At 38.8% G+C, this 27,243-nt stretch overlaps 1 protein-coding gene across 1 annotated transcript; it reads right to left on the reverse strand.

Annotated features, from left to right (window-relative positions):
* lmnb1 (lamin B1) lies at positions 1-27,157 on the reverse strand. The gene is made up of 11 exons (XM_044144285.1): positions 26,591-27,157; positions 24,706-24,862; positions 24,498-24,623; positions 20,995-21,165; positions 14,451-14,576; positions 8,836-9,056; positions 8,516-8,744; positions 5,007-5,111; positions 4,664-4,783; positions 4,407-4,511; positions 1-1,172 (listed from the first exon to the last, which is right to left on the reverse strand). Exons 1-11 carry the CDS (start codon positions 26,941-26,943, stop codon positions 1,131-1,133), a joined length of 1,755 nt encoding a protein of 584 aa, XP_044000220.1. The 5' UTR covers positions 26,944-27,157; the 3' UTR covers positions 1-1,130.
* Between the last annotated feature and the right edge of the window lie 86 nt (positions 27,158-27,243).

Here is a 27,243-nt window from a genome sequence, read left to right on the forward strand (position 1 = left end):
ATTTTAATTTAATTTCACTTTTTAATCGACACTGGAAAAAGTCAAGCATGCAATTATACATACACTGGATGGGAAAGGTTTGCAATGTTAAAAATATCATTATGTAGCTAAAATAAAATTCAATGAAGTACAAAAGTAAAGAACTTCACATTAATTTGTTAACTGACAAGAATAAATGGTAGCTAAGCAAGCAAATGGATGGAAAACAGAGTCCAAATGGCCAGAAACCAGTAAAACTACACTGCTCTACCGATCTCTACGGGAGTTCATCTTTTCTCAATCTACTTTCCTCAGAGCACGATTTTAATGGCCTTAAATAAAACCAAATACAGATGTTTAAATTCAACTATGATTAAAGACCGCTAAAGCATGCATCATAATAAAAACAGTAGTTTAAGCTCTTCAGATATCAAAAGTTAATACAATCAATACTGCAAATGTTGCAGTGTAAGCAAAAAAAACAACAAAAAAAACAGACTAGGTGTTACATATCACATTAGGGAGTGTGTGAATATTAACATTTCTCATAAAAAAAAAGACACTGTTGAAAACCTGCACTTGCCAATTTGGTAGTGTTTGTCAAATTTCTTAATAAAACATCATACCATAGAAAACTAGAGTCATGTTAAACTTCAAACTTACACCTTAAGACTACTGAGTACAGAAATGGCATGGGAGAGAATTTGGGTATCTAAACAAAAATTCTGTTGAAACACAGTCACTATCACAGAACTGAGACTGTGTAAGGTAGTCACATGTAGAACTTTAGCAAATGAAAAATTACAGTAGCTCTATACCACCCAATCACTTCTTGTTGCTTTTCATCTTTGAAACCCTACAATATCTCAAAAACAACAGAAAATATGTGAGAAAAAGTAACAAAAACCCCCCCAAAAAACATCTCATTGTGACATCTTGAGTTAAGCTATTTGGTCTCAAGATTTTGAACTACAGTTTAACTCAATGCTTTGGTTTTCAAAAAAAAAAACATTTACAAAATGTCTTTTTTATAACAAAAAACAAAACAGAGATATATATCCTACTGAAACACTACAAAATATAGAAAAATATCACTATCAAAATTGGCAGACGACTGGCTGGGCACAGAGGTGACTGGTCTGTGACCAAGATCACATGATGGAGCATCCTCTTTTGGCAGCGTGAGCATCTTTCTGCAGAGTAACAAACATTAAAAATGTTTTTAAAAACCTTATCAACAAACAATCAGTTTGGAATTCCAAGAAGTTTGAATAAATAAAAATTGTGGAATGGATTTAACAGCTATGGTGAGGGGCCCTGAACTGCTCTAATTTGGCCCAGAAATTTTAATGACTTGGAACCAGATTTATTTGGTAATAATGTCTTGCTACAAAGAAAGTAAGAACTGTGCATCATATCACTTGGTAAAAAAGAAATCTTGCTGCAGTGATTAAAAAAACAAGAGTCAAAGAAATTGATGTTGACTGTTTTTAATAGCACAATATGTCGGTGTGTGAAACATGATGCTAATTCTCTTGTCCTTCAAACAGCTACAGGTAGACCCCAAAGACTGGTCAGCAGTATGTATGCATATATGAAAATATATAATCATAAATGACTGCCAGGGGTTGGAGAATTGAAAGGTGCCTAAACTCTTAAACATATAGGTAAATAAATAATGCATGGAGACGTAATTTCTTACTGCTAGCCTCAACGGGTTTGGGAGATTTATTACACTCTTCCACGGATTCGTCTTACAGCTTCATCGGTACAAAATCCAAAAATCTTCCGTATTCTTAACATCACCCTTTTTTATACAATCTCATCTTTATTGATGTGAGTTGGAAAGTTTCGACCAATAGCAATACTGTCCTTGATTTATGTAAGGATTCTATGTGTGTTGGACTTCCTTGAAAATATTCAGGACCTCTTGACCTCAACATCTGCGCCATTTCAGAATTGCTGAATAAGCAAAATCATCACAAATTATTGATGAAAAATTAAGGAGATCTTTGAAAGATCAAATTTGGTGATGTCTGAAGTACGTTTGTCAGTTTTGATGAGCTCCCATTGTGAAAACTCACAATATGCTACAGATGACTGGGGTGGGCTTCTATGTCTTGGGGGGGGGTATGACCAGGTAAATGCTTTTCCCAGGACATTCCAAGCTTGTTTTCTCATTTTAATTTGCTTGTTATAAACAGGAATAAAAAGGATAATTTAAACATAAGTATGTTCATTTCTATGCAGCCAAGAGTTGGCTGGTTCTTCATTTGCATGACTCACTGCATCAGATGTTAATGACATTAGGTGTCCAGGAAGCTCAGGTAGCTTAAAGCGCATTTCCACAAGCCCACCTCTAACCAGTATGGTCTCGGTCCGCCTCAGCCAGATTTGTTTTCCATGAGCAAATCTGCCGCAGCTCTGCCTGGCTGATCTCAGATTTTAGTACCTATTTAGTACCTAGGACTGGTCGAGGTATAGCACCGAAACCATTTGATTGACAGCTGACCACATTAATGTGTTGGCTCGTGATTTACGACACTGACAACTCCAAAACAACCTTTAGCCTTTAGAATTTAACTTTAGCTGTGGACCGCAGACAAACTCCTGCATACAGCTTTCCGACAGCAGATGGTATGATTATGAGAGCAATCAGGAGCAGCAGCAGGAACACATGCAGTACCTTTTGCAGGACAATGACCGTGAATTAGCAGCGGTCATTGCAGCTCGTTTCTCCGAAAAAAAGAGAAATGGTGCAGCTGTTGTCAGCTTTCTGACAGAGCTTTAGTTTTGCTTCAACTGTGTGAAACTGTAGCTACATAATATTAACTTGTGATGTGAACGTTATTTTTCCACGATTCCGTCCATGTTTTCCGCATCACGGAAATCATATGACCCTAACCATGTGAGAGTAGGCCTGTCACGATAACAAATTTTGCTTAGCGATTGTCTCAAACATTATTGTGATAAACGATAATTTTGTCTGAAGACCTTTTTACACTGATTTAATGGAAATGACGTAATAATGCATGTGATTTCCTGCCAAAGATAGATACACTTTATTTTCAAAAGAACACTTAACACTGGAACTGATAAAATAAACAAAACAACCAAAAACAAAAATAAAATGGATCCTCAGTCTCCATTAACAAAAATGTACTTGAATAAAAACACCAAAGTGTAAATAAATACTGCATTCAACCAAAAGAGTGCAGATTATGAAATCTGTTTACCATATTGCCCTTCAGTGATCATTAGATTTAAATAGAGAAGATGGAACATCGACTACCTGATGCAATAGTTCACAATACATGTTATTTCACAACTACATTTTTCCCTTATGACAATCTTAGAACTTTGATCGTTCTAAGATTGTCGCTTGTGATTTTATAACAGATCACCTGTAGTGTGTGGTGTGTTACAGTAGATCGTTGTGGCGCTCTGATCTAAATCAGGGGTTTTCCTCAACTGTGAGCGTTAATGCAGCCTGTTGAATGTGACAGGTAGCCAATCAGAAAGCACAGATTCTGCTCCTCGCTTTCTGAGGGGAAATTACAGAGGGGAATTCTTAACAGCTGACACGGCACAACCCGAAGTCCAGCGGACATGGGAGAAACAACATTAATGTTTATAAAACATTTTGTACTAAGAATATAGAAATGATGAGGGGAGGAGTTGGAGTGAAATTGTTACACAGTTGATGAACCCGGTAACTTTTCAGCTGTTCTTTGTTAACGTGACATAAATAGGTTACAATGATTTTCATTCATTACACTGACAGTAGAACCACATGGGTTGCAGGTAGATTTTAATAAATAATTGATTAATGCCTGGTTTTAAAATTAGTTAACTGGACTTGTAGCCATTATTTTGTGCCCATTGTTGGACACCACACGGCACGAAGGAACCCGATGGAACCGTTTAACTAGGATTTCTGTCGGCTGATGTGTGATCTCTCAGGATTTGAAAATTGGTTGACAGCTTTAAGATTGTATAGTGTGCTCTGGGCTTTATACTAAGGATATGAGGCAGAGAGGGTCAGTGGAGAGCAGCGGAGTTGAGCCTTTTTTCATTGAGTATCATCAACAGAAAGAGAAAAAGGCCAGAAGAGACGAAAAAGCCGCTAATTAAAATGGCGTCGATAGTTTTAATTTATCGCATGATTAATCATTTATTGTTTATTGCGACAGGCCTATGTGAGAGGGACAAACGGTTCTTTACAGCTAGTTAATCTTTAAATTTAAATTTCACTCCGGACCATTTAAATTGTACATCAGAAAAACCTGATGTTTGCACACTCACATTCGAATTCAAAGCAGTAGAAGCAATAGGACCCAAGAAAAGTCTCCACTAAGAGGAGATGTATTCCCTAAAAAAGGCTTCAATAATTTTAAATATTTGAAACAAAAAAACTAGGACCCAACCTGCTGTTGGAGGTCTTTCTCAATGGCTTCTATACCATAATCATCTTCATCTCCCTGATCATCTTCGTCTGCTATCTTGTATTTGGTCATTCTCTTTGCCACTTCCTGTCAAAAAAAATCAGTGTCAAGTAGAATTCAGAATATTAACATCATTATATGAGTAAATTTGACATCTTTACCTTGTGTTTGTGAAAATACTATATAAAAACAATAGTGCAAGGCAACAACTTAATGGCAGTACGTAATTAAAACTTTACCTCTCCTTCTGGGTTCATCAGCACCATACTAACATCTTCTCCGGACCCCCAGGAAGGCTGGTTCTTCCACACTAAGTCAGAGGGAGGTCTGGAGCTCACGCCAGCATCAGACGCCCAGATCTGCGCAGAATGTATAAACACCACTAAAATTCATGCACTAAATCCAAATTTACACAGATCAGCAGAACATTAGAAGTCTTTATCTTATTGACATTACAAACTATGCTTTGATAAAGTTGTTTTTTTTTATATTGATATCAATATATGTAAATTGAACAAATGTTTCAAACTACCCTTCCAAACAAACAAAGAACTTTAAAGTAATTTTAATAACAGATCTTACCGTGACTTTATGCCCAGCCTTCAGGACATATTTGGGTGTGAACTTGTAAGAAGACGCAACATTTCCAACATTCTTGACCATCTCGTAACCCACCATGGCCTGGTCCTGATACACAATTATTTACACTTAGATGACAATAATAAAACCAAACATTTACAAGATTTTAAATTGTCTCTTGTACACTTGTTTTAAATGCTTATTTTCTATGCAAGACACTACTTACTCCGATATAATTTTTGTCTGACATACAGTCTTCGTCTCGATGCTCTATCAACAGTGGGCGAGTCTGCCAGTATTAACACAAGCCGTTTCAACAGTGAACTCAAAGCTGCCTGAAAAAGGATTGCCATTTCACTTTGTCCTTGTCTTTCTATACATCTGTGCATACCTGTCAAGTTTTGGGTTTGAGAATACGGGAAATGTTGCCATTTGGAGTAGGGGTTGAAAAACACTTAAGACCAGGGGGCTGGGAGAAGGAGGGGGAGCATGAAGATGGAGGAGGAGTGTGGCAATACAGGGTATTTACAGAAAAATACTAATACGGGAGTATGGTTGCAAAAGGGGCAAAAAACTGTAGTCACCCAGCCAAAACAGGAGACTTGACAGGTATGCTTCTGAGCTCCTACCATGAGATAAATACTAGTGCAGTCAGTCGATTAAAAAATTAATCAGATTAAAAACTAGATGATAAGCTGGTTGTGCTTCAGGTGAAGGACAATTCACCCAGGGTTTCCCCTAGAAAACTCACTGAGCCTGATGGTTGGGGTGCAGAGGCAGTCTACAGCGGCCTGCCTTGTTTTTGTATTAAAAAATGCTAAGTAGACAGGAAATGTAAAAACACTATTTGGTAATTATATATGTTACTGGAAGATGTGGTCAGTGAAATGCTATTTAAAGTAACAATTATAGTCTTAAAAACAACAAATAAAAATACTATTAAACATCTATTTACACTTCTGTTGAAACAAACTAAGGCAGGCCCCTTGGACCTTCAGGGGACATAAATTCTAATATTTTAACAAAGAACCACAGATATGGAAATTTAATATTTGTTTATTGAGAATGTCAATGCTGTTACATTTTATTTAATGGTTTCAGCATAGATAAGATTTTAAATTGTTTAACATTTAATGTTAAGATTTTAAGGAACCGGGAAGTTTACCTTGTAAAGACAAAAAAACAATCTTCATAGTTGTTTTGTTATCATAGCAATAATATGATGCTACGAGTTCAATCTTATACAGCTCAGTAAGTTACAATTACTAATGATTGATTTTAAATTCTGCCAATTAAACAACTCCCAACAGGATTTTGTTCACCAAAAGACTAGGTGGTCATCATATATACAAATATCATATACAGGGTTTCCCCCAGAAATCTTGATAAGCCCGGTGGTCGAGACGGTCCACCATGTTTTTGTGTTAAAAGATGTTAAGTAGACAGGAAAAGTAAGAATATTACTGGATAATTGTATGTTACAGGAAAACATCACCAGTGAAACTAGACTTTAAAACAACAAATCGAAAAATACAATTAAAATGAATAGCAATTATTTACACTTGTTTAATCCAAATTAAGTCATCAGCTCCATAAGGCCCCCAGGCCTTCAGGAGCCCCCATAAATGCTAATATTTTAACGCCGACCACAGATATATTAATGTAACATTTGTTACCTCTTTCATGGGCCCTACTTTGTCACTTTTCATCATTTACCCAAGTTTTTGTTTTGGGTTAAATAAACAATTGTTTTTGAATTTAAACCTGTGCCTGACTCTCCTTTTCCTGCTTGGCCCATAACAGTGCATCATCCAACCCCGTTTTTTGTCAGTTTGTATGCTATAATGCAGTGTTTCCCAACCCTGGTCCTCAAGGCACACTGCCCTGCATGTTTTAGGTATTTCCTTGCTTCAGTGCAGCTGATTTCAATTGATGACTGATTAACAGGCGTTTGTTGAACTGCAATCAGTTGAATCAGGCACATTAAAGCAGGGAAACCTCTAAAACATGTAGGACAGTGTGCCTTGAGGACCAGGGTTGGGAAACACTGCTATAATGGATGCTGTGTCTACTGGGCTTAAGGCTCATTCTTCATCTGAAGCGTCAAAACTGGCCATCATTGAAGTAATCGCATAGCGAGGCTTCTTCCTCCCCTTCTCGACACTAGACATAAGTAGATGGTTTGTTTCAACTAATCAACACCCATTATCTGGTTTTTGCATCTGCAAATTGAATACCTTTAAGTATTTATCAGACGCTGTGAGGAATAGCATACATTTCTACAATTCTTCACAAAATACCTACAAAGTTTGTCAAATGGCTAAGAAAGCTCATGAATGAAAATTGAAATGTGATTGTCCACAGTGGAGGCTGTGTGCACAAAGGTACGGTGCTCTCTCTCTGACTGTTTATTAAAAGAGAAGTGAAATCAAAACTCAAAATGTTATTACATGAATTTCATTTAGTGAAACATTTTCGCAAAACATTCCATTGGCCCAACGTCTGACCTAAAACTTATTTTTAGTGTTTTTGTCACTAAATGTCAATGTGGGGTAATTTTTTTGTAGAACTAGAAATGTCAGAGAGCTTTATGGAAGTAAATCATGTAAAACCATACCAGTATTAACTAGGGCTGAAATATTTAATGGGGTTAATTGTGACTGATTATTGAAATAATCATCAACTAATTTAGTAATGGAATAATCAATAACTGGATGATACAGACACTGAAACATGCTATTTGCTGATAGAACAACCAGTCATTACACCAAACATGGACAAAAAATTAATACATGTATTTAAGATGAAAAAAAAACCCTTTGTCTGTAAATATGTTCAAACCAGAATTATTCAACTGGCCTGGTTCAATTTCTGTAAATGTTATGTCATGTTAGTTTATAAACATTTCTCAGTTTTCCTTTAAAGCAAAATTGAGAACGAAGGAACAGCGAGGGAAACAATGCATGATGAATGCTAAAGCAGGAAGGGTGTCCTCAGGCGGTCTGCACTGGGTGTCAAGGGTGTGTGCAGAGAAATTTCATAACCCCATTTCAACTGTTCAGGTTCAGATGAAGAATGGGGAGCTTTTAGAAAACTGGTAAAGAGTCACTGGCAACAAGAATGTGTTTTGCCAAGATTATTCTGCCAAATCTTGACAAAAAAAAAAAAAAAAAAACGGCCAAAGATGGTAATAAACATACTGTCACTGGCAGTATGACAGTATATTTAGATGTGTGGTAAAATGGTAAATGGTCTGTACTTGTATAGCACTTTATCTAGTCCAGAGGACCAAAAACCACTTCACACTACATGCAGCAGCGCCACTTGTTGGACCTTCTGACCACCACCAAAAAGCAAGGTGGGTGAAGTGTTTTGTCCAAAAATCATGATAGTGGAGGTGGGCATGGCGGGAAATAAACCATCTACCCACCGACTGAAGGACCAGGTTCTTCCATGTAAAGATGTTCAGTAAAAGAAGAATCAACAAATCATTAAAGGTCTCTGGAGCTCACCTCGTCTCCATTGTTGAGGAGGCACACAAACTTGCCGTCAGTGTCAATCTCATCAATGCAAATGGGTCCTGTAGCAGAAGCAGAGTGGGCAATGGAGACCGAACTGCTGGCTTCCTGTTCCTCCACATCAATGCGCTTCCTCTTTCCTTGAGTGGTCCGCACACTGCGACTGCTGGATGATGCTCGAGACACTGTGACACGGGATGAAGGACTGGGAGACAGCTTCAGCCTGGGGGATAGAGATACACCATTTAGATGTAGACGTGTCCATGTGAGAAAAATTAACCTCACAAAGCCATCATAACTTTATAGTTTACCACCTTTCCTCCTCTCCCTCCAGAAGCTTCCGGTAGGCATTGATCTCCATGTCCAGGGCCAGTTTCACATCCAGCAGTTGTTCATAGTCATTCAGCTGCTGCTGCATTTTGGCTTGGATTTCTGCCATTTCACGGTCTTTGTCTCCCAGTAGTTTACGGCTTGTGTCTCTCTCCTGTGCTAAAGCTGCCTCAAGTTCCGCTATACGATCCCTCGAGCCACGCGTCTAAAGGGGTAGATTACCAGTATTAGACCAGGGCAAACACTTTATCCAAGCACAGGAAGTTTCCTGCCCTGTCCTTATCCTATACACTTGGTAATGATCGCCATATTCTTAGCACAAACTGATTGCTCCCTCTCAGACAGGTATAAGCCGTGATTACCACATGCCTCTGGAATTTAATGGGGCTCTTTGTCTCTTACCCACTGTTACCATGTGCCAAACATTTTTTTGTGAACCATATGCACAGAGTTCTAAGTGTCAGCCCTGAGTAATAATATTTTACAGAGCAACAACTCTTATATACAAGTATCAGCTTTATTTTTTACCACACAAAATGTCTGTCTTAATCATGAGTACTATGACAGTGTTACTGTCACAAGTCAACATATTAGTCTTCTTCAAAGTTAGCTAACATTACTGCCTATATTTTATTGTGCATTTGTATTATTTGTGTGTGCGTATCTATGTGTGTCTGACACCCAGGATGAGAAAACCAAAAGAGAGAATGTGTTGAATGACATACAAAACCTATTGATCAATGTGTTCAAGGTTCTTTCATCATCTCAATAAATAAAATAAAAATTCACAGCTATATAAATAAATGCATAAATAAATAAGCTGTCAAAGAATAGAGTGCTTTCTCCAGGTAGGGGAGGATGTCCTGCCCAGGCTGTTTAACCCCTTAACTGGCAGCATCCCATCCATGGGACAAATCTAGGTCGTCTGAATTCTCTGCCTTTTTTTCCTCTTTAAACTCTGCCAGTGTCCATTATGACACTTTTATTGGGCAGCCTAGAGCACCACCTTTTGATTGACTCCGCATTTGAAGGGGGTTACAGTACCGCTAGAGTGCAGGGGGTAGGGCAATAGAGGGCGGGGAGGGGGGTCATCGTTCTGCTGGGGTTAGGGTTAGCGTACTGTAAGCGGGGGAAGAGGGTAGTAGCGTATCGCAAGAGGGGGGAGGAGGTCTGACTGTACATTAATCACTTCTCCGTCCGTCCCTTACCCGCTCTAATGGCGATGACAACTTGCTAAAAGTTTCCCGTATTCTCAAATCCAAAACTTGACAGATATGCTATTCTATTTATATAATTATGAGTAATTTCCACTTTCAGTAATAATGTGACTACCAGAGGATTCCTATGGCCATTATCTTTCATTAGAGCCTCATTGATGATTTTATTTTGAAGCACTGAGGAGTTAGTCTTTTGAAGTTTGTAGATCAGGTGTTGTCCAAGTGTGCCATTTGGAGACTGAATGGCGCATTTGGACAACACCTGTACATCCTCAAAAATAAACATGTCCAAAATGTCATTTCTTTTTGTGGTATCTTGACCAGTCTTGAATCCCGTAGAATACTTTATTCTACAGATTTATTTAATTTTCCCATCCATACATTCAACACTCAATGTGTATTTACAGGAAATAAAAATAAAAAATCTGGGTGAATGAATTAGGGTAATTTTGCTTCTGGGTGAAGCAAAATTTTTCAATTTCTTTTGTGTTACAAATAGCTACCGCCAGTTAAGGGGTTAATTTTGATCAATTTAAAGAAAATATTGTCACACAAACATTGCCATGTTGTTCATGCTGCAATGCATTCTGGGCGCTAGCTCCCTCCCTTCCTCCCTCCAAAACAATGAGTAAGATCTTTAAGGCTTTTAAACCGGAGCATGTTGAAATCGATGGGAATGTAGAAATCACAAGAGATAATGAAGATGAGGAAGACCAAGCAGAGGAAGGAATAAACATTCCAAGAAGAAACTTGCTTTATGGACAAAAGAGGACATGTGGATTTTGCACCCATTTTCTGCAGCTCCCTCTGAAAATGATGCTGTTTTGCCTTCACATCTGGATTCCCAGCTTCTAGAAGTGTCCTCATTTTAAAGCTCAAGTGGGGCAAATTGGACCATGGCTCCTTCTAGATTGCCGTCTCATAGGAGATTCCATCTCTAGTGCTGAGGACTGAGCCTCCTCCTCCCACTAACAGCAAAATACCTGTGTGAATCCAGACTCCTTATTGTGACTACAATGAAGCCCAAAGCCCGAAACTGACTGAGAACTGTACTGGAGACTATTCAGAGAGTCGTTCCCCCATTCCACCCAGACTGGATCTGATTGTGTCTGAGAACACTTTAAGGAGAACAAATGTCTCATTAAAGCTGCAGCATGTATTTTTTGTATTGTTTTTTTTTTTTTTTTTTTTTACATATTTCTTTAAACCGTCACATAATATGAGATAGATAAGTAAAAAGATTGACCTCCTCCACCTCCGGCCTGAGCTACTGCTGTCTGAAGAAATGCACCAGTCTGGTCAAAAACAACCAACCAGAGCCAGGAGAACCTCAGCGCTGTTGATCAACTTTGTGTACGCTGTGCTAAATGTGCTAATGGCGAAACAACTTACCATTACTGAAAAATTGTTTATCAGTGGCCATGCTAATTTGCCTGGCCAATCAGGGAGAAGTTGCAGCACAGCAGAAAGGATGAGAGGGAGGCAAATGGGAGGGAAGAGCAGCACCACACTGCTCTGATTGGTTGTTTCTAGTTTGCACTAGGAGAAGGCAGAGCAGCTCAATTCTTTAACGTATCTGTCTCATACCATACTGTCATTACATGGTGACAGTTTCAACAAAAATGTAAACAAACATGTTTTGTTAGTTACATACTGCAAATTTAAAGCTGCAGTATGTAACTTAATTGGGTGAAGGACTTTCCCAGTTCTCAGGGCTAAAGATGAATACTTTACTGCAGCTTGATACCTGCAGTATTTACAGAAGTTGAATAATGTAGCTTTAAAGCTGTAGTATTTAACTTTAACTGATGTATTTTTAAAATACTTTATAACTTTTATAAATACATCAGTTTTATCTGCTTTAAGAGCCAAACAAAATTGTGGTAAAAGAAACTGTTGACTGTATGTCACAAATATGGGCAGCTTCTGGTTCTTGTTGAAGCATATTCAAATTAATTTGCAAATAAGGATGCATTTAAATATACAGGGTTTCCCCCAGTGCACTATAGGCGTGGCGGGCAGCCATGCTTTCTGTGCCCCCTCAATAGGCTAAGTGTCTTTGTTTTCATTAAAAATAAAAAAATAAAAATTTAAATAATGTTTTTCTTTTAAATAAGCTGGACTGAAAGCACATCTTCTGCACTGAGCATTTCACTGGCAGGGCAGAATTATTCCTGAAAGAAAGATGGGTTTATACTTTTAATAGTTTTATTAGTTGATGCATTGAACAGGGAGCGTGCACCAATCAGACCGCTGACGCCTCCATCTGTTGGCCACTTCGCGCACCCTGTTGTGGTTCAATCTATAGTAACAAAATCTATGTATGAAAATTGTTCTTTGAACTTTTAGAAAGTCAAGTTGCCAGCTCCTTAAAGGGAACCATGATTAGTTATAAAAATAGACCTTATTTGGGAAATATTTAAAAACACAGCAATACTATAGGTTATTTAGTTTTTTATAAATTTTAATAAAATATTTTGACGGAAATGTTGCCATGTTTTTCATGCTGCAGTGCATTCTGTGTAAATGACTTGCAATGGTCCAACTGCCTGGCTCCTCCAGCCAAAACAGTGAAGTGCAAGGTTATTAAGCCTTTTTTATTTGACCCAGAGCACACTGAAATAGATGAGAACATAGAAATAACAAGAGGTGATGATGATGAGGAAAACCAAACAGAGGAAGAGGACAGAGATGGCCATAGGAGCTGCTATTGCTGCCTTCAGCTTCATAAATAAAACAATGAATGAGACATAACTCTGGTCAGACTGCGTGATCCGGTAAGCACTTCTATAGCTCTGTGTCCAGTTAGGCAACAACTGTGTAGGGTCCAAACTGTGTTCGATGTTGGTAGTGGTTTCACAGTACTGGTGTAGTACTAGCTCCATTAGCATTTCCAGTAGTGAAAACTCCATTAGCGCTGCTTGTCTTTGACGTTTCTCCCTGCATCTGTAGCGCTGTGTCCGGTTCGGCAACATCTGTGCTGTATAGAGTCCGGTGTGATGTTAACAGCGATACCAGACTTTGTTACCACCGACACCACACCTCCATGGGTCTGGACGGATCGGTGGTTTCAGTACCGCAGGCAGTATAGCTCCTGTTAGCATCTCAGAGTGTCCAGCTCTGCCTGTCTCAGCACGGTAGCACTGCATTTATTTTTAGCTCGTAAAGGTAACAATCACCTGTTAGAGCCTTCGTTAGTTCTGCTGGTGTAAATGACTCAAAATGTTGTGGAGAAATGTCCAGGGGACAGATTAGGTCCTTCGTTATGTTCCACTCCAGCTCTCCCACTGCACTCTCCTTTCTTTCATGTGGAAAATTATCCAGATTCACCTCAATTTTTATTATTATTTTTTTTTTTATCATATCTGATAGTGACACAGTGTGGCATTATCTAAAATTACACCTGTCAAACGTAATATGATAAACATTTACTCAGGGAAAGTCAGCCTTCCAGTGTTTCCTCTGTAGACTCCAGTACAGAATGGACCAAAACGCGTTTTTTCACCCATTGGAGAAAAAATGGTGACCTCCATGGGTGAAAAATACAACAGAAGATGTACATTTTTGAAGTAATTATGAATTTTGGCGTATCACAAACAGCAATTTTTTAGGTAATGGGAAAATTGCAACGTATTTAAGCCAAGATAATGAACTAACATTACTGAATGGTTTGGAAACTGCACTGTTAAATTAAAAACCCAAATTCAAAGTCTGGTGAAGATGGCAAGTAAGATCATTAACACGACAGCCCTATCCTCTCCACAACATTTGTTTGAGCAGGCTACCATCAGGAGAGCTCAGAACATCTTGTTGGACAGGTGACCTGCTCGCATCAGAATATGTTCTCATGAATCAAGGAGAAGGTTCAGGTTTCCTTTGTGTAAATAACCGTCTGAAACATTCATTTGCACCACTCTCCATTAGCCTGATAAATGGCAGAGCCTGTACAGAGGCAATGCTCACCGAAAAAGCTGTCACAAAAAACCCAAAAACTGTAATAATTTTTGCTTCACTCTAATATTTGTGAATATATCAAATTTTGCCCTGTTTTTATCTAGTAATAAAACATATTTGAAAAGCCAAGTAGTGACTTTGTCAAGCAAAAATATTTATATTGTACATTTAAACACTTGCATGGTTATAACCTGCACACTCAAACCCTTATGCGCACTTTAACTGAGTCCACACTTGATAGAGGACTGTGCAATATGCAGTGCGAGTATTGGGCCAAAGAGCTGCATCTCTAATGTTTACACGGTTTAATGAGAAACATCAGTTATTATATCAGCTCAAAATAAAAGGTAAGTATGTCTCTGAAAACAGTGGTGGTCAAGAAACATCATTTGAGAAAAATAATTGAAAAAAAAAAATAAAAAATCAACCTCTTTTTGTAGTCCTGTCAGTTGAGCACTTAAGCTCTCGATCCTCAGGGCAGATTCTCTGAGCTCCTCTCGGGCCATGATAGCTGATGCTCCATTCATCTCTGTCAGATGATGCAAGTCTTCAAGCTAAAGAAAGAAATACAAATGGAGAGCTGAAACAGTCTAATGTTAACTTGTCAATGTGAAAGAGGAACTAAGACATTCTTATCAGGAAGTCTTAGTGGCTTATCAGCCACTTCCTGATAAGCAGGAAGTTTGTGCCATTTAGTTTGTTATTCTAAAGAAACTTTCAGTTTTACTTCATATGAATCTGTATAGAAATGCATTATGTGAGGAGGAATTAAACTGTTTTTCTGTATACTTTAAAAAGCACACCAAAAGTAAGTATTAGCAAATAGTGTTTATCTACAATGTTCATCCTCAAAGCAGTTAAGACTTTACTACTAAAAACAAGTCCTTATTCTGTCATCAAATCTTAAAGTGACCTTATCAGTTCTAATCATGGAAATAACTGAAAGAATAACACAGTGCTCCGCTGATCATTTCGGATTAGTGTTGTGTAAATGATCTTTTTCATCATGGTTTCCCCCAGAACCATGATAACTTGCGGTATGGCGCACCAGGGTGGTCCACCAGCAGCCCACCTCAAAAATGTTAAGGAGACCTGAGAGAAAGCTGAAATCAGAAAAAGTAGAAAAAAAGCTAATGCAAGAAATAGCAGAATAAATGCACAAGAGACTATTTGTTTTATTTGCCAGGAGACAAGTTTTTCCTGATTTCCACTCTTGTCATCTGGCTGGCCCTGTAACGCTTGTCCATGTGTTACAGGTCGACTATGCAGCTGCGTGCTCAGATTTGCCAGATAGGAACAGAGCAGAGACAGTGGTTTGAGGAAAGCGTGAGAGCTTCTCAGTGATTATACTTGTCACACCCCTGCTGACCATACTTGTTGCAGGCGTGCAGGACACTTTCAAGTTTATGCACAGAATGACTACATTTGTGGTAACTAAAAACATCAATCAAAAAAAATCCCTTCTCCATATCATCTCCCACATGAACACTTTACTAAATGCATCTTGCTGACCAGGAGCTGAAAGCGTGTTGAAGAATTAAGGGCAGGACACCTGTTATTGTGCGCACATCTGGCTAAAGAGTGCATTCCACACTTTGGCTGAAGTGCTGTGTTTAACAAGCCTACAGTACATAAAGAAAAGAGAAAATTAAAGAGAGCCCTATGTTTTTTTTTAATCTACTGTTTAAATGGAGGGGTCATACTTACATTTAACTTTATGACATACAAAATGACAAGTGGATCGTCCATATTGCCTTCAAGTGTATTCTGGGTAAAGCTTGTCACCAGCTATCCACCAACATCATCATCAGTCACTTGGCAACAGATGGCGTTTATAGTTAAAGTTTAATTGGAGCTGCCTGAAAGATCGTCCAGATTGTGTTAACGGCGGCGCCCGCAATCCGCGCCGCATTACAAACATCCAGAGATGTACAAGGTGCTGCGACACGAGGCGCATGCCTCTGCGTACCCGGTTCAACGTGCACTGCTGCACATCTGCTATAAAGCCAGTACCAATGCTGAACCAAAACAAAACAAATACAGGAAAAAAGACCCAATTTCAACTACTTAATTATAAAACCCTAGAGGAAATTATAAGTCAAGTCAAGCTCCAGTTCCTGCTGTCTGGATGTTCTACCCTCACATTTCTTTAAGAAAGTTCTGCCTGTTGTTGCTATTGATCTGATCCAAATAGTAAACTCATCGCTCTCATCAGGTGTTTTCCCCCAGGCTTTGAAAACAGCAATAATCAAACCACTGATAAAACAGAACAAATCTGGACAAATCACTACTGCAGAATTACAGGCCAACCTCTGACCTCTGACCTCCCATTCATCACCAAAGTTATTGAAAAAGCTGTTTAAACAGTTAAATAGCTTCCTAATGATCACCAACTACATTGACTCCTTCCAGTCTGGTTTCCTGCCTCACCACAGCACAGAAACTGGCCTAGTCAAATGTTCAATGACATCCATATAAATACGGACTGTGGGAGAACCACAGTGCTGGTTCTGTTGGACCTCAGTGTTGACCATGACATACTACTGAATCGACTGGAGAGTTGGGTCGGACTCTCCGGTCCAGTGCTTAACTGGTTTGAATCTTACATAAAGAACAGGGATTTCTATGTTTCAATTGGAAACTTCTAATCAAAAAGGTCAAAGGTCACATGTGGGGTACCCCAAGGTTCAATCCTAGGACCCCTCTTATTCAATATCTATATGCTCCCACTAGCTCAGGTTATAACAGGAAATAATATCAGCTACCATAACTATGCAGATGACACACAGCTCTACATTACGATGTCACCAGGTGACTCAGAACCCATCCAATCACTGAACAGATGCTTAGAACAGATAAATGTGTGGATGTGCCAAAACTTCCTCCAGCTGAACAAAAACAAAACTGAAGTTATTATTTTTGGACCTAAAGAGGAACGATCTAGAGTCAGTGCACAGCTTCAGTTATTACAACTAAAAATCAGCGATCAGGCCGAAACCTGGGAGTAGTGATGGACTCTGACCTGAACTTTCAGAGCCACATAAAGACAGTTTCTAAGTCAGCCTTCTATCACCTGAAGAACATTTCCAGGATTAAAGGACTAATGTCTCAGCCAGATCTAGAGAAACTCATCCATGCGTTTATCTTCAGTCGTATTGATTATTGTAACGGCGTCTTCACAGGTCTGTCCAACAAATCAATCAAACAGCTGCAGCTGATCCAGAATGCTGCTGCTCGCGTTCTGACTAAAACCAGGAAGATAGAGCACATAACACCAGTTTTAAAGTCTCTCCACTGGCTCCCTGTAGCTCAAAGAATAAACTTTAAAATACTGTTGTTAGTTTATAAATCACTGAATGGTTTAGCACCACAATACATTAAAGATCTGATGCTGTTGTATCAACCTTCCAGAACCTCTCAGGTCTTCTGGTTCTGCTCTGCATCTCTAGAACCAGAACCAAACGAGGAGAAGCAGCATTGAGCATCTATGCACCACAAATCTGGAACAAACTTCCTGAAAACTGCAAAACAGCTGAAACACTGACTTCCTTTAAATCTCGACTAAAAACCCACTTGTTTAGAGTTGTATTTAAAACGTAATCAATTACAAATTTATTGATGGTAATGTTGTGTTTTGATTATTGATTCTATGCTGCATTGTGTTTCTGTGTTTGATATGATGTAAAGCACTTTGAAATTGCAGTAAAGCATTGATTAATGCCTGGTTTTAAAATTAGTTAACTGGACTTGTAGCCATTATTTTGTGCCCATTGTTGGATACCACACGGCACGATGGAACCGTTATACCTAGGATTTCTGTCGGTTAATGTGTGGTCTCTCAGGATTTAAAAATGGGCCGACAATCGGCTCTAAGATGGTGTAGTGTGAACTGGAGGGTCAGTGGAGAGCAGCGGAGTTGAGCCTTTTTTCATTCAGTGTCAACAACAGAAAGAGAATAAGGCCGGAAGAGATGGTAAAGGCAATAATTAAAATGATGTCGATAGTTTTGATTTATCGTACGATTACATTCAGAGGTCATGCCCCTCTAAGGGTGAACCACAATACAAAAATAAAAACAATAATTCTCGTCTCACAGAGAACTCTTTTCTAGTTCTCTGTCTTTGTCTCTTTTTTTCAAATAGAACTATTCTTTGGCAAAACAAAAAAAAATTAATTTTTTTTCTGTTTTTCAATTTTGTGTAAAAAAAATATCACTAAACACAACTTAAAACTTCAGTCTCTGTCAAGTGTCTGGGTCTGTCGGGACCAGGGAATGGGGGATGTCTCATCTTCTCTCCATTTCTGCAGCTCAGTGTTTTCTGCTGCATGGTTTTTCATGTGCTTGTGGAAGTTTGTTGTATTTCAACTGCATTTAACAGCGCTGTTGTAAACTATACAGCTTGCTGTAGTTTCATTTTCTGCAATAAAATAAACCCAAACTGTGCTTCTCTTCCTCTCAGATATTGGAATACTCTGGTGTCTCTCTGTAGTGTGACTTGTCGACTTGAGGAGAGCGCCGAGTGGGCGGCTCAGGCTGAACCTACCTGAATGACTATTTGGCTGGCGCTGCCGAGCCACATGACAGTGCAACGACAAAGGATGACTTGGGGAGAGATTTACTGCTCTGTGTGGCGCAGTGCAGAGCTACACTTACAGACCGAGAGTAGACTTTGATGAATCCATGTGCACAGCAGTCAGTGAGTGAATGAGACAAAAACGTTTGAGTATCAATCTTTTTATACAAGTATTATCCAATATCAATACCAGCGTATGTATCAATATTAACATCAATCCGCCCAGCTCTACAATTTACAAAGAAGCAGGCGCTAGTGGTTACCCCGCTGCTATCAAGAAGAGCAAGAGAAAGCGCGCTGGAAATTATTGCAGAACTTAATGATACAGTAATGACAGCTCTTTGAAGAAGCTGGAATTTTTAAAAGAATCGATGGAACGAAGGTCACGCAGATCTTGTTCAGATCTGCAGACATGGACATATCTCAGACATTATAAAATTTGAACGATAAAACAAGTGACGTACCTACAAAATGGAACTGCTCAATGCAGTGTTAACATTGAAGTTCCTAGACACGTCAGGGCCAAATGCTAAAGACAAACAGCTAGTTCTTACTGCCTCTTTCAACGTCTCTTGCAAACATAAAATTGACCTCGAAATGAGTTTCGGAAACAACGTCTATCTGCCGTAAGAGGGTTACTAGGCCTTTTTTTCCAAATACACAGGCAAGCATGAACAGAGTGGAAACACAGAGCAAAGCCCAAGAATAGCTGCAGGGACTAATCCACTGGACAAATATGGGAGAACAAATAAATTTGCAATATGCCAAAGCTGTTATCACTGGGCAAAAGTCTGCCCTAATAAAAGAGAACATATAAAGCTAACAAATGTTGAGGGTAGGGGTGGAAATTAGCACCTGCCACTGGCCAAATGTGGGTAACACTATGAAATGGCATGTAAATTGGAGCAATGCACCCGCCACCTTGGCTGGTTGACAATTTGAACAGAGCGGGAAAAAAAGCTGCATTAGTTTGAACTTCTGTATTGAGTAGGACCGGCCGTCTGGAAAATAGACTGATGTACATATGTGGGGTGGCCCTAGACTGTCATAATTTTACAAAAAAAGTATATTAAATTAAACAATAAGTAAATTAATCACATGATAAAATAAAACTATTGACGTCATTTTAATTATCGCCTTTATTATCTCTTCTGGCCTTTTTCTCTTTCTGATCAATACCTGATCAATGTGCGTGATCAGGCATTGGGGATCATTGCCCGCCCACAGAATCAACCGTGACCACCCAGGTCTGGAAGCTATTTTTTATTATTATTTTTTACCTCAGAGTGGCCAACTCTCTGTTATTCTTATATTGATTTGATGCAGTAGGGCCTCCCGCACTTCCCATATTTGTGCCCTCCGTCACTTTTTTTCAGCCATAACAACTGTTTAATCCATTGTTAACACTTTTTAATGTGTTTTTCCAAGTGGCCTTCAAATGCAACATGAGTGCCAAGATGTTCATATGGATTTACATCTGTGCAGCAGATACGTAGACATGCTGCCGCTGTGCAGAGTAGCTCAGGTGTGAATCATGGCAGCAAACCAGCAAAAGGCAACAGACCATGCACAATTTTTGCCCCCAAACTAACCAAGTGAGTTGAGTAATGCTGTGAGATGCAGATCTTAGCTAAATAATGTCTAGCTGATGCCAACATATAACGTTTTGTTAACAAGTATAGGCTACTGATACCTATGTTCAAAAGTGGGTTGTGCTTGTTACATTTACTTGAGTAACTTTTAAGTGTACCTTTATTTTACTGTACTTTTTTTTTACTTAAGTAATATTATTGCTACTCTCTTGGATTAGATTGATTTGGCATTTAAAGAAATGGACTTCAGAGACTGGAAACACTAGATTCTTATATATGAGCTAATGTTGATGCAAATTTGAACATAATTACATTTTATACATATCACTCTTTTCATCCTTATTGTTTATTTCGTACTAATAAACATGGTTATTTTTGTTTGAAAAGCTACATAAAGGATTGTTTATGTATTATAGTAAAAGCTCATTTACCCTGCCCCCCATGATAAGCCGATGCTCTCCTTGCTAACTAGTCTGGATCAGGGGCTGCACTTGAGTCCATTCAAAAACGTCTCAATTGACCCATATGTTCACCATGCAAACTTTACCACTGGAGCAGATTCAGCAGCAGAGAAGGAGGGAGAATTAGTGATTCAGTGGCTTTATAAAGTAAGAAGGAGTGTAAATGTTCATAAAGAGGCAGTGTTTCATGCAGGCAGGAGAGCAACTAAATAATAGCATCCAATAATGTTGTGATAATGAGTTTGTAAATATCAACAGCATGTTTGTCTTTTGTTCAACGTGTTCTTGAGGAATTAAGATGTTAACTTGCCTTGATAAGATGTGTGTGCTTGTGTGTTTTCATACTTTAGCCTTGTAGGTACTCTCCATGTTGTCCTTGTAGATCTGGATCTGCTCTTCATTCTGTGTCCTCATGTCAGCCAGGGCCTGAGTCAGTTTAAATTCATATTCTTCCTTCTGACCAGAGTCTACCTCCACCAGTCGGGTTTCATACCTGTGACGAGCCTCCTTCACTTCCTAAAACACAGAGCAGTAGTGACTTGGTGTTAGAAGAGTTGTGATAGAGATTTTCTTTTTTACAACACCGCAATGACACAAGTTACCATTAGAGGTTGCCAATAGTAGATATCAAGGCCCTCCTCCATATTGTCCAGTTTGAGTGAAAGGTGGCACACAACTCATGGCAATTCACCCTTAGAGGGGCATGACCTCTGAATGTGACTAATTATCTGTCAAACTGTAGACAATTCATGCACCCGGTGGTACTCTTTAACACTAAAGGAGTACCACCAGGTTCTATTTTAAGTCCTACTCTGTTTTCAATTTATGAAAAGGTGTTGGTGAAAAACTGATGACACTGTTTATATCCATGCAAAAACTGTTACTGCTGTGCTTGGGCACCTACATTTGACCCTCAGTCTCATTAAAACTGACTAGCCTCAGCTGAGACTAGTCCTAAATATTAAGACAAAGATCATTATGTTTGCTAACAAGAAGAAATTTCCTCAAATCCTTCTTAAAAACAATGACGGGAATATCATTTGACTTTGTTGAGATACACAAGTATGTTAGTATAGAAATTAACAAGTAGGCCTGTAGCGATAAATCAATTAATTGTACGATAAATCAAAACTATCGACATCATTTTAATTATTGCCTTTACCATCTCTTCCGGCCTTATTCTCTTTCTGTTGATGACACTGAATGAAAAAAGGCTCAACTCCGCTGCTCTCCACTGACCCTCCAGTTCACACTACACCATCTTAGAGCCGATTGTCGGCCCATTTTCAAATCCTGAGAGATCACACATTAGCCGACAGAAATCCTAGGTATAACGGTTCCATCGGGTTCCTTCGTGCCGTGTGGTGTCCAACAATGGGCACAAAATAATGGCTACAAGTCCAGTTAACTAATTTTAAAACCAGGCATTAATCAATTATTTACTACAATCTACCTGCAACCCATGTGGCTCTACTGTCAGTGTAATGAATGAAAATCATTGTAATCTATTTATGTCATGTTAACAAAGAACAGCTGAAAAGTTACCGGGTTCATCAACTGCGTAACAATTTCACTCCAACTCCTCCCCTCATCATTTCTATATTCTTTGTACGAAATGTTTTATAAATATTAATGTTGTTTCCACATATCATCTCCAATGTCCGCTGGACTTCGGGTTGCTCAGCTGTTTGGGATTCCCCTCTGTAATTTCCCCTCAGAAAGCATCCCCTCTTTCTGATTGGCTACCTGTCACATTCAACAGGCTGCCTTAATGGCTCCCAGTCAGGGAAAACCCCTGATTTAGATCAGAGCGCCACAATGATCTACTGTAACACACCACACACTACAGGATGATCTGTTATGAAATCACAAGCAACAATCTTAGAACGATCAGCGTTCTAAGATTGTCATAAGGGAAAAATGTAGTTGTGAAATAACATGTATTGTGAACTATTGCATCAGGTAGTCGATGTTCCATCTTCTCTATTTAAATCTAATGATCACTGAAGGGCAATATGGTAAACAGATTTCATAATCTGCACTCTTTTGGTTGAATGCAGTATTTATTTACACTTTGGTGTTTTTATTCAAGTACATTTTTGTTAATGGAGACTGAGGATCCATTTTATTTTTATTTTTGGTTGTTTTGTTTATTAAATCAGTTCCAGTGTTAAGTGTTCTTTTGAAAATAAAGTGTATCTATCTTTGGCAGGAAATGGCATGCATTATGTCATTTCCATTAAATCAGTGTACAAAGGTCTTCAGACAAAATTATCGTTTATCGCAATAATTTGAGACAATTAATCGCTCAGCAAAATTTGCTTTCATTTAAGTTGCATTAAAAATGTTGAAAAGAAGTTAAAAGATTAAACTAGACCTTTTCTTTAGAAATAGATTAGAAACCTCTTGCTTTAATAACATTCCTGCCCTTTTACTGTGATGTTTATATAAACACTGAACTGGCCTTTAAAACTACTTGTGTTTTGAGCATTATAGAACTGATTCAACCCAATCACTGTTACACATGGGACTAGTTTGGCCCTTTGAAATGTAGCTTAGTAAAAATTTCCAAATAAAAGCCTCGACAATTTTTACATCAAGTAATTGCAATTTGGGGCTTTATGTGACTGGTTTAAAGAAACCACTGTTAGACATTGGATTACTGTGGCCATTTAATATGAAGCTTGCGTTTCTTTTCAAAATAAAAGCCTCATTATCCCCCTCAGGTTAGTGCACCGCCGCAGGTGCATTATCTTTTTCTCTCAGGTTAGGGCATTAGGATTTTAACTTAAATAAGCTATTAGCTATTTTTCTGACTTATTAGCCATGTTTAGTATACTGAATGGAGTAAGTCAAGTAGTATAGACAACATGCTAATGATGCCCCACATGCTACTGACAGCATTCACACCAACATTAGCCTTTTGGCTAATTTTAGCTGATACACTTAGTTTATCATGCTGAATGGTGCAAGTCCATGTTAGTCAACATTCTTGTGATTCTCCACATGCTACTTTGGAATTTTTGCGCTAAGCTTAGCATTGATGGTAATTTTTAGCATCAGAACGCTGGGTCCAAACCAACGGGCACACTTTGGCAGGCCCCAGTTAAATTTCTTCAGGAATTTTCTAGTTATTTATTACTCTGCTCCATCAACATGGAACACTCCACAGCAAGAACTGAAGTTTTCCACTTTGATTCCTTTGGGATAATTCAAATATCCTTTAAGTCAAAAAAGACATTTTCTTATGAAACTTGCTCCTTTTAATTGTCCGTTCTATTCGTAATTTTATGGGTTTGTCCAAATATGACTCTCTTGTAAATGTGACCCTCATTGAGATATCTGATATCACTGAGATATCAGATATCTCATATACTGCCAAATCAGTATAAATAAAAGTAAAATACCTATTTTTTTTACTGAGCTATATCTTAATATAGGATAAAACAAAGGGACATTTGAATTGTTTAAGTGTCATAATTAGGACATCAACTCTAAATATGACTAAGTCTTCCTGAATTTGAATTTAACAGCAGTGCAGCTGCACTGGTTATACCCATATATTAGTTTGAGTTCATGTTATAACTCAAATAATTCAAGATTCTTCAAAGACTTGCTATAGATGGTAAAGGCTGTGGACAGGAAAGACCTTCTGTAGTGATCTGTGTTACAGCAAATTGGAAGCAGCCTCTGCACTCTTAGTCTCATTAAGAAAGTGGTCAAGGTTGTCCATCACCTCCAGAGGTTCATCTGAACAGCTCAGTTCTAGAATGAATAAATTAGTTGAATTCCACTAACCCCAGACGCGCATAACAAAGCTATACAAACATGACAAATGGTATCCTCACCTCTTCATGCATACTCTTTCGGAAGTTCATCTCTTCTGCCAGACTCTGGCAACGGTTTTCCAAGTCAATACGCATAAGCATCTCATCAGAGAGCTCCTTCTTGGTCTGAGAAAGACCGGTTTCCATCTGAAAAGAACACCATGAGGAGTGTGTCATTATATTGGAGTAAAAAAAAAAAATCCACATTCAAAATATTTCATGCGTTTACCTCCTGCAGTTGTTCCTGCAGCTCAGCTAGAGTATTTTCCAGCCCCCTTTTCTCAGACAGTGTAGTAGCCAGCATTGCGTCTTTGCCATTGAGTTGAGCCTCCAATTCCTTCAGTCTGGCCAGGGCTGCTGCAGCCTCTGTGTCCTTTTTAGTGTAGCTGGTAGAGAGAGACAGGTGAAATTAGAGAGTAATTTTTCTCCCTAATGTCCATGTGTGATCACAGTGCACCTGGTTATTAACGAGATGATGAAATTAAAAATATTTTGCATTAACAGCAATAAAAACTAACCCAAAAAAACAAAAAAGTGCAGAAACTCACTGCCTTATAAGAAATCTCTTCATCATTAGGAAAGCTGTGAAACCAGTAACCAGGCTTTCCTCAATTGTATTATAAGCCAGGCCATATGCCCCTCGCCCCTGGCTAAGTGTCATGGAAAAATTACTATAAGGTCACATTTGCTGGTCATGTCATATGATATGCTTATGAACTATCACCAAAAGAATTATTTGGGTTTCACGTAGAAGATTAAAAGTTGTTTTTCCACTACTGCGTCAGAACCAGACTATCTCTCCCTTTGTTTAATTCTTTATCGCTGGTATAAAACTCATGTGTTGTCTCTGCCTGGCAGAGCTTGGTGAGGTTTAATCTAGACCTGCTTCATTACTGATTGTCTGAGCTCTCTGTATTGTGCGCAATATATATATGAATAAACCTGATTGTGTGATTTTACCTGAACAGTGCTTGGAAATAGAATTTTTTCCACGACACTAAGCATTGCTTGTTTTTGTGTTGTGTTGTCTTTACCATAATTACTTTGTCGTGTTTTTAATAATAAAACGTGTTTATTATTATGAAGTCTTTGGTGCAAAAAACTGATTGAAAATCGATTTATTTACTGCATGTTTATGTCTGTTAGGGTTGAGATGGAACTGAACATAAAAGCAGCTCTTTAAACCATTTAGGCACAAACACAACAGAGACACGATCAAAACTGTCAGATGACTTATTACGCCGCGATAATAACTCAGAAATATAGTTTGGATGTACTGTCTCTATGCTGCAACTGCGAAGTAATTTCCCTGCTGGGATAAATAAAGTACATCTATTCTATTCCATTTATATTTCTTTCCTACTTACAGAAGGTTTCTGTTTATATCATAGGTTTGTGGTGCCTTTGTATCCTAAAGAAAGATATAAAACTTCAGATATTTCACAACGAGATATTAACATTCATGGAAAAACCTTACATAACCTTATATTAAATCAGAAAGTACGGCGGCCACCGTAAGAAAGACTTACAGTATTCAATTATGCCACATAACTGATCAGTACAGTTTTGCGAGGGAACGCAAAAGAAAAAAAAATTCCCCATGTCCCCTAGATTTGCAAGTTATTGAAGAAAAATATATTTTGTAATATTTCAATGACTTAATTTGTTGACGGTTCCTAAATGAACCTAAATGAACGGTCAGATTATGTACTGACCGTTCCACCCTCAGTACATAATCTGAGGGTGGAACGGTCGAGAACGGCTGGCCGAAATTAGCTTCCATGAATCGGATCAGGCTTAGGCTGGACACCGCTTACCCCTCGGAGCGCGAATATCCAATATCAAACTTCAAACTAACTTCACTACGGTAATTTAGTTTGCGTCCGCCATAGCATGAAGCTGAAGTTAGCTCCACGCCTTTTAACTAAAAGTCAATCAAATCTAAACCAATTTTATCATGGGGTGAACAGTGCAAAAATCAACTGTAACTCCAGATCCACTTGCCCGTGTAATGTTTCAAAAGTGGCTCGAAAGTTTGAGTAATGCGTTTTGTGAAGCATTTGCGGAGTTGCGTTAAGTGTTATACAGAATGACAACATGAATTGAAAGCTTACTTCTGTTGAAGATGCTCATGATCGGATTTGACTTTTCCCAACTCAATCTGCAGCCAGGCCCGCTCCTTGGAGGAGTCATCCAAACTCCTCCTGGCGTCGGCTAGCTCCGTCTCATACAGTGCTTTCAGTCCACCGAGTTCCCGACTCCTAGTTTCCTCTTTTTCGCTAATCTGGAGGTGAAGTACTTCATTCTCAGACTCTAAGCTACGCACTTTATCGATGTAAACAGCAAGGCGGTCGTTGAGGTCTCTGAGCAGTTGTTTTTCCTGCAGCCTGGTTATTCTGGTCGGACTTAGCGGTGTGGCGCTGCCGCCGCACGTGCCTCTATGGGCGGTGGGAGTTGCAGTCGCCATTGTGGAGAGCGGCTACGTCACTGTTAGCGATAAAGAACCCTGGCAAAACAAATATGCCGTCTGTAAATGTGTGGTGGGTCAGATTCAAACTCTAAACTACCACTTCTTTCTTTAAAATACATGCAGTCTCTTCCTGACCGAATGAAAGAAGGGGTTGGCTTTCTAACATGGCGGCTCGTTGAAAATGTTACGTATCATCCTGCTGGCCAATGAAGTATCGCGACGTTCTTCTTCTTCTTGATTTTATTGGCGGTTGGCAACAAACTTTAAGCAGCATTACCGCCACCTACTGGTATGGAG

This window comes from Gambusia affinis, linkage group LG17 (genome assembly GCF_019740435.1).
Source record: "Gambusia affinis linkage group LG17, SWU_Gaff_1.0, whole genome shotgun sequence".
Classification (NCBI taxonomy): domain Eukaryota; kingdom Metazoa; phylum Chordata; class Actinopteri; order Cyprinodontiformes; family Poeciliidae; genus Gambusia; species Gambusia affinis.

Excerpts from the sequence above, each read along its gene's own strand:
- lmnb1 (XM_044144285.1), bottom strand. The coding sequence starts at position 26,943 with ATGGCGACTGCAACTCCCACCGCCCATAGAGGCACGTGCGGCGGCAGC. Across the intron at positions 9,057-14,450 it reads TGACAGGACTACAAAAAGAG|ACGCGTGGCTCGAGGGATCG; the intron begins GTTGATTTTTTA and ends CTACCCCTTTAG. Across the intron at positions 5,112-8,515 it reads TCCTCAACAATGGAGACGAG|GACCAGGCCATGGTGGGTTA; the intron begins GTGAGCTCCAGA and ends ATTGTGTATCAG.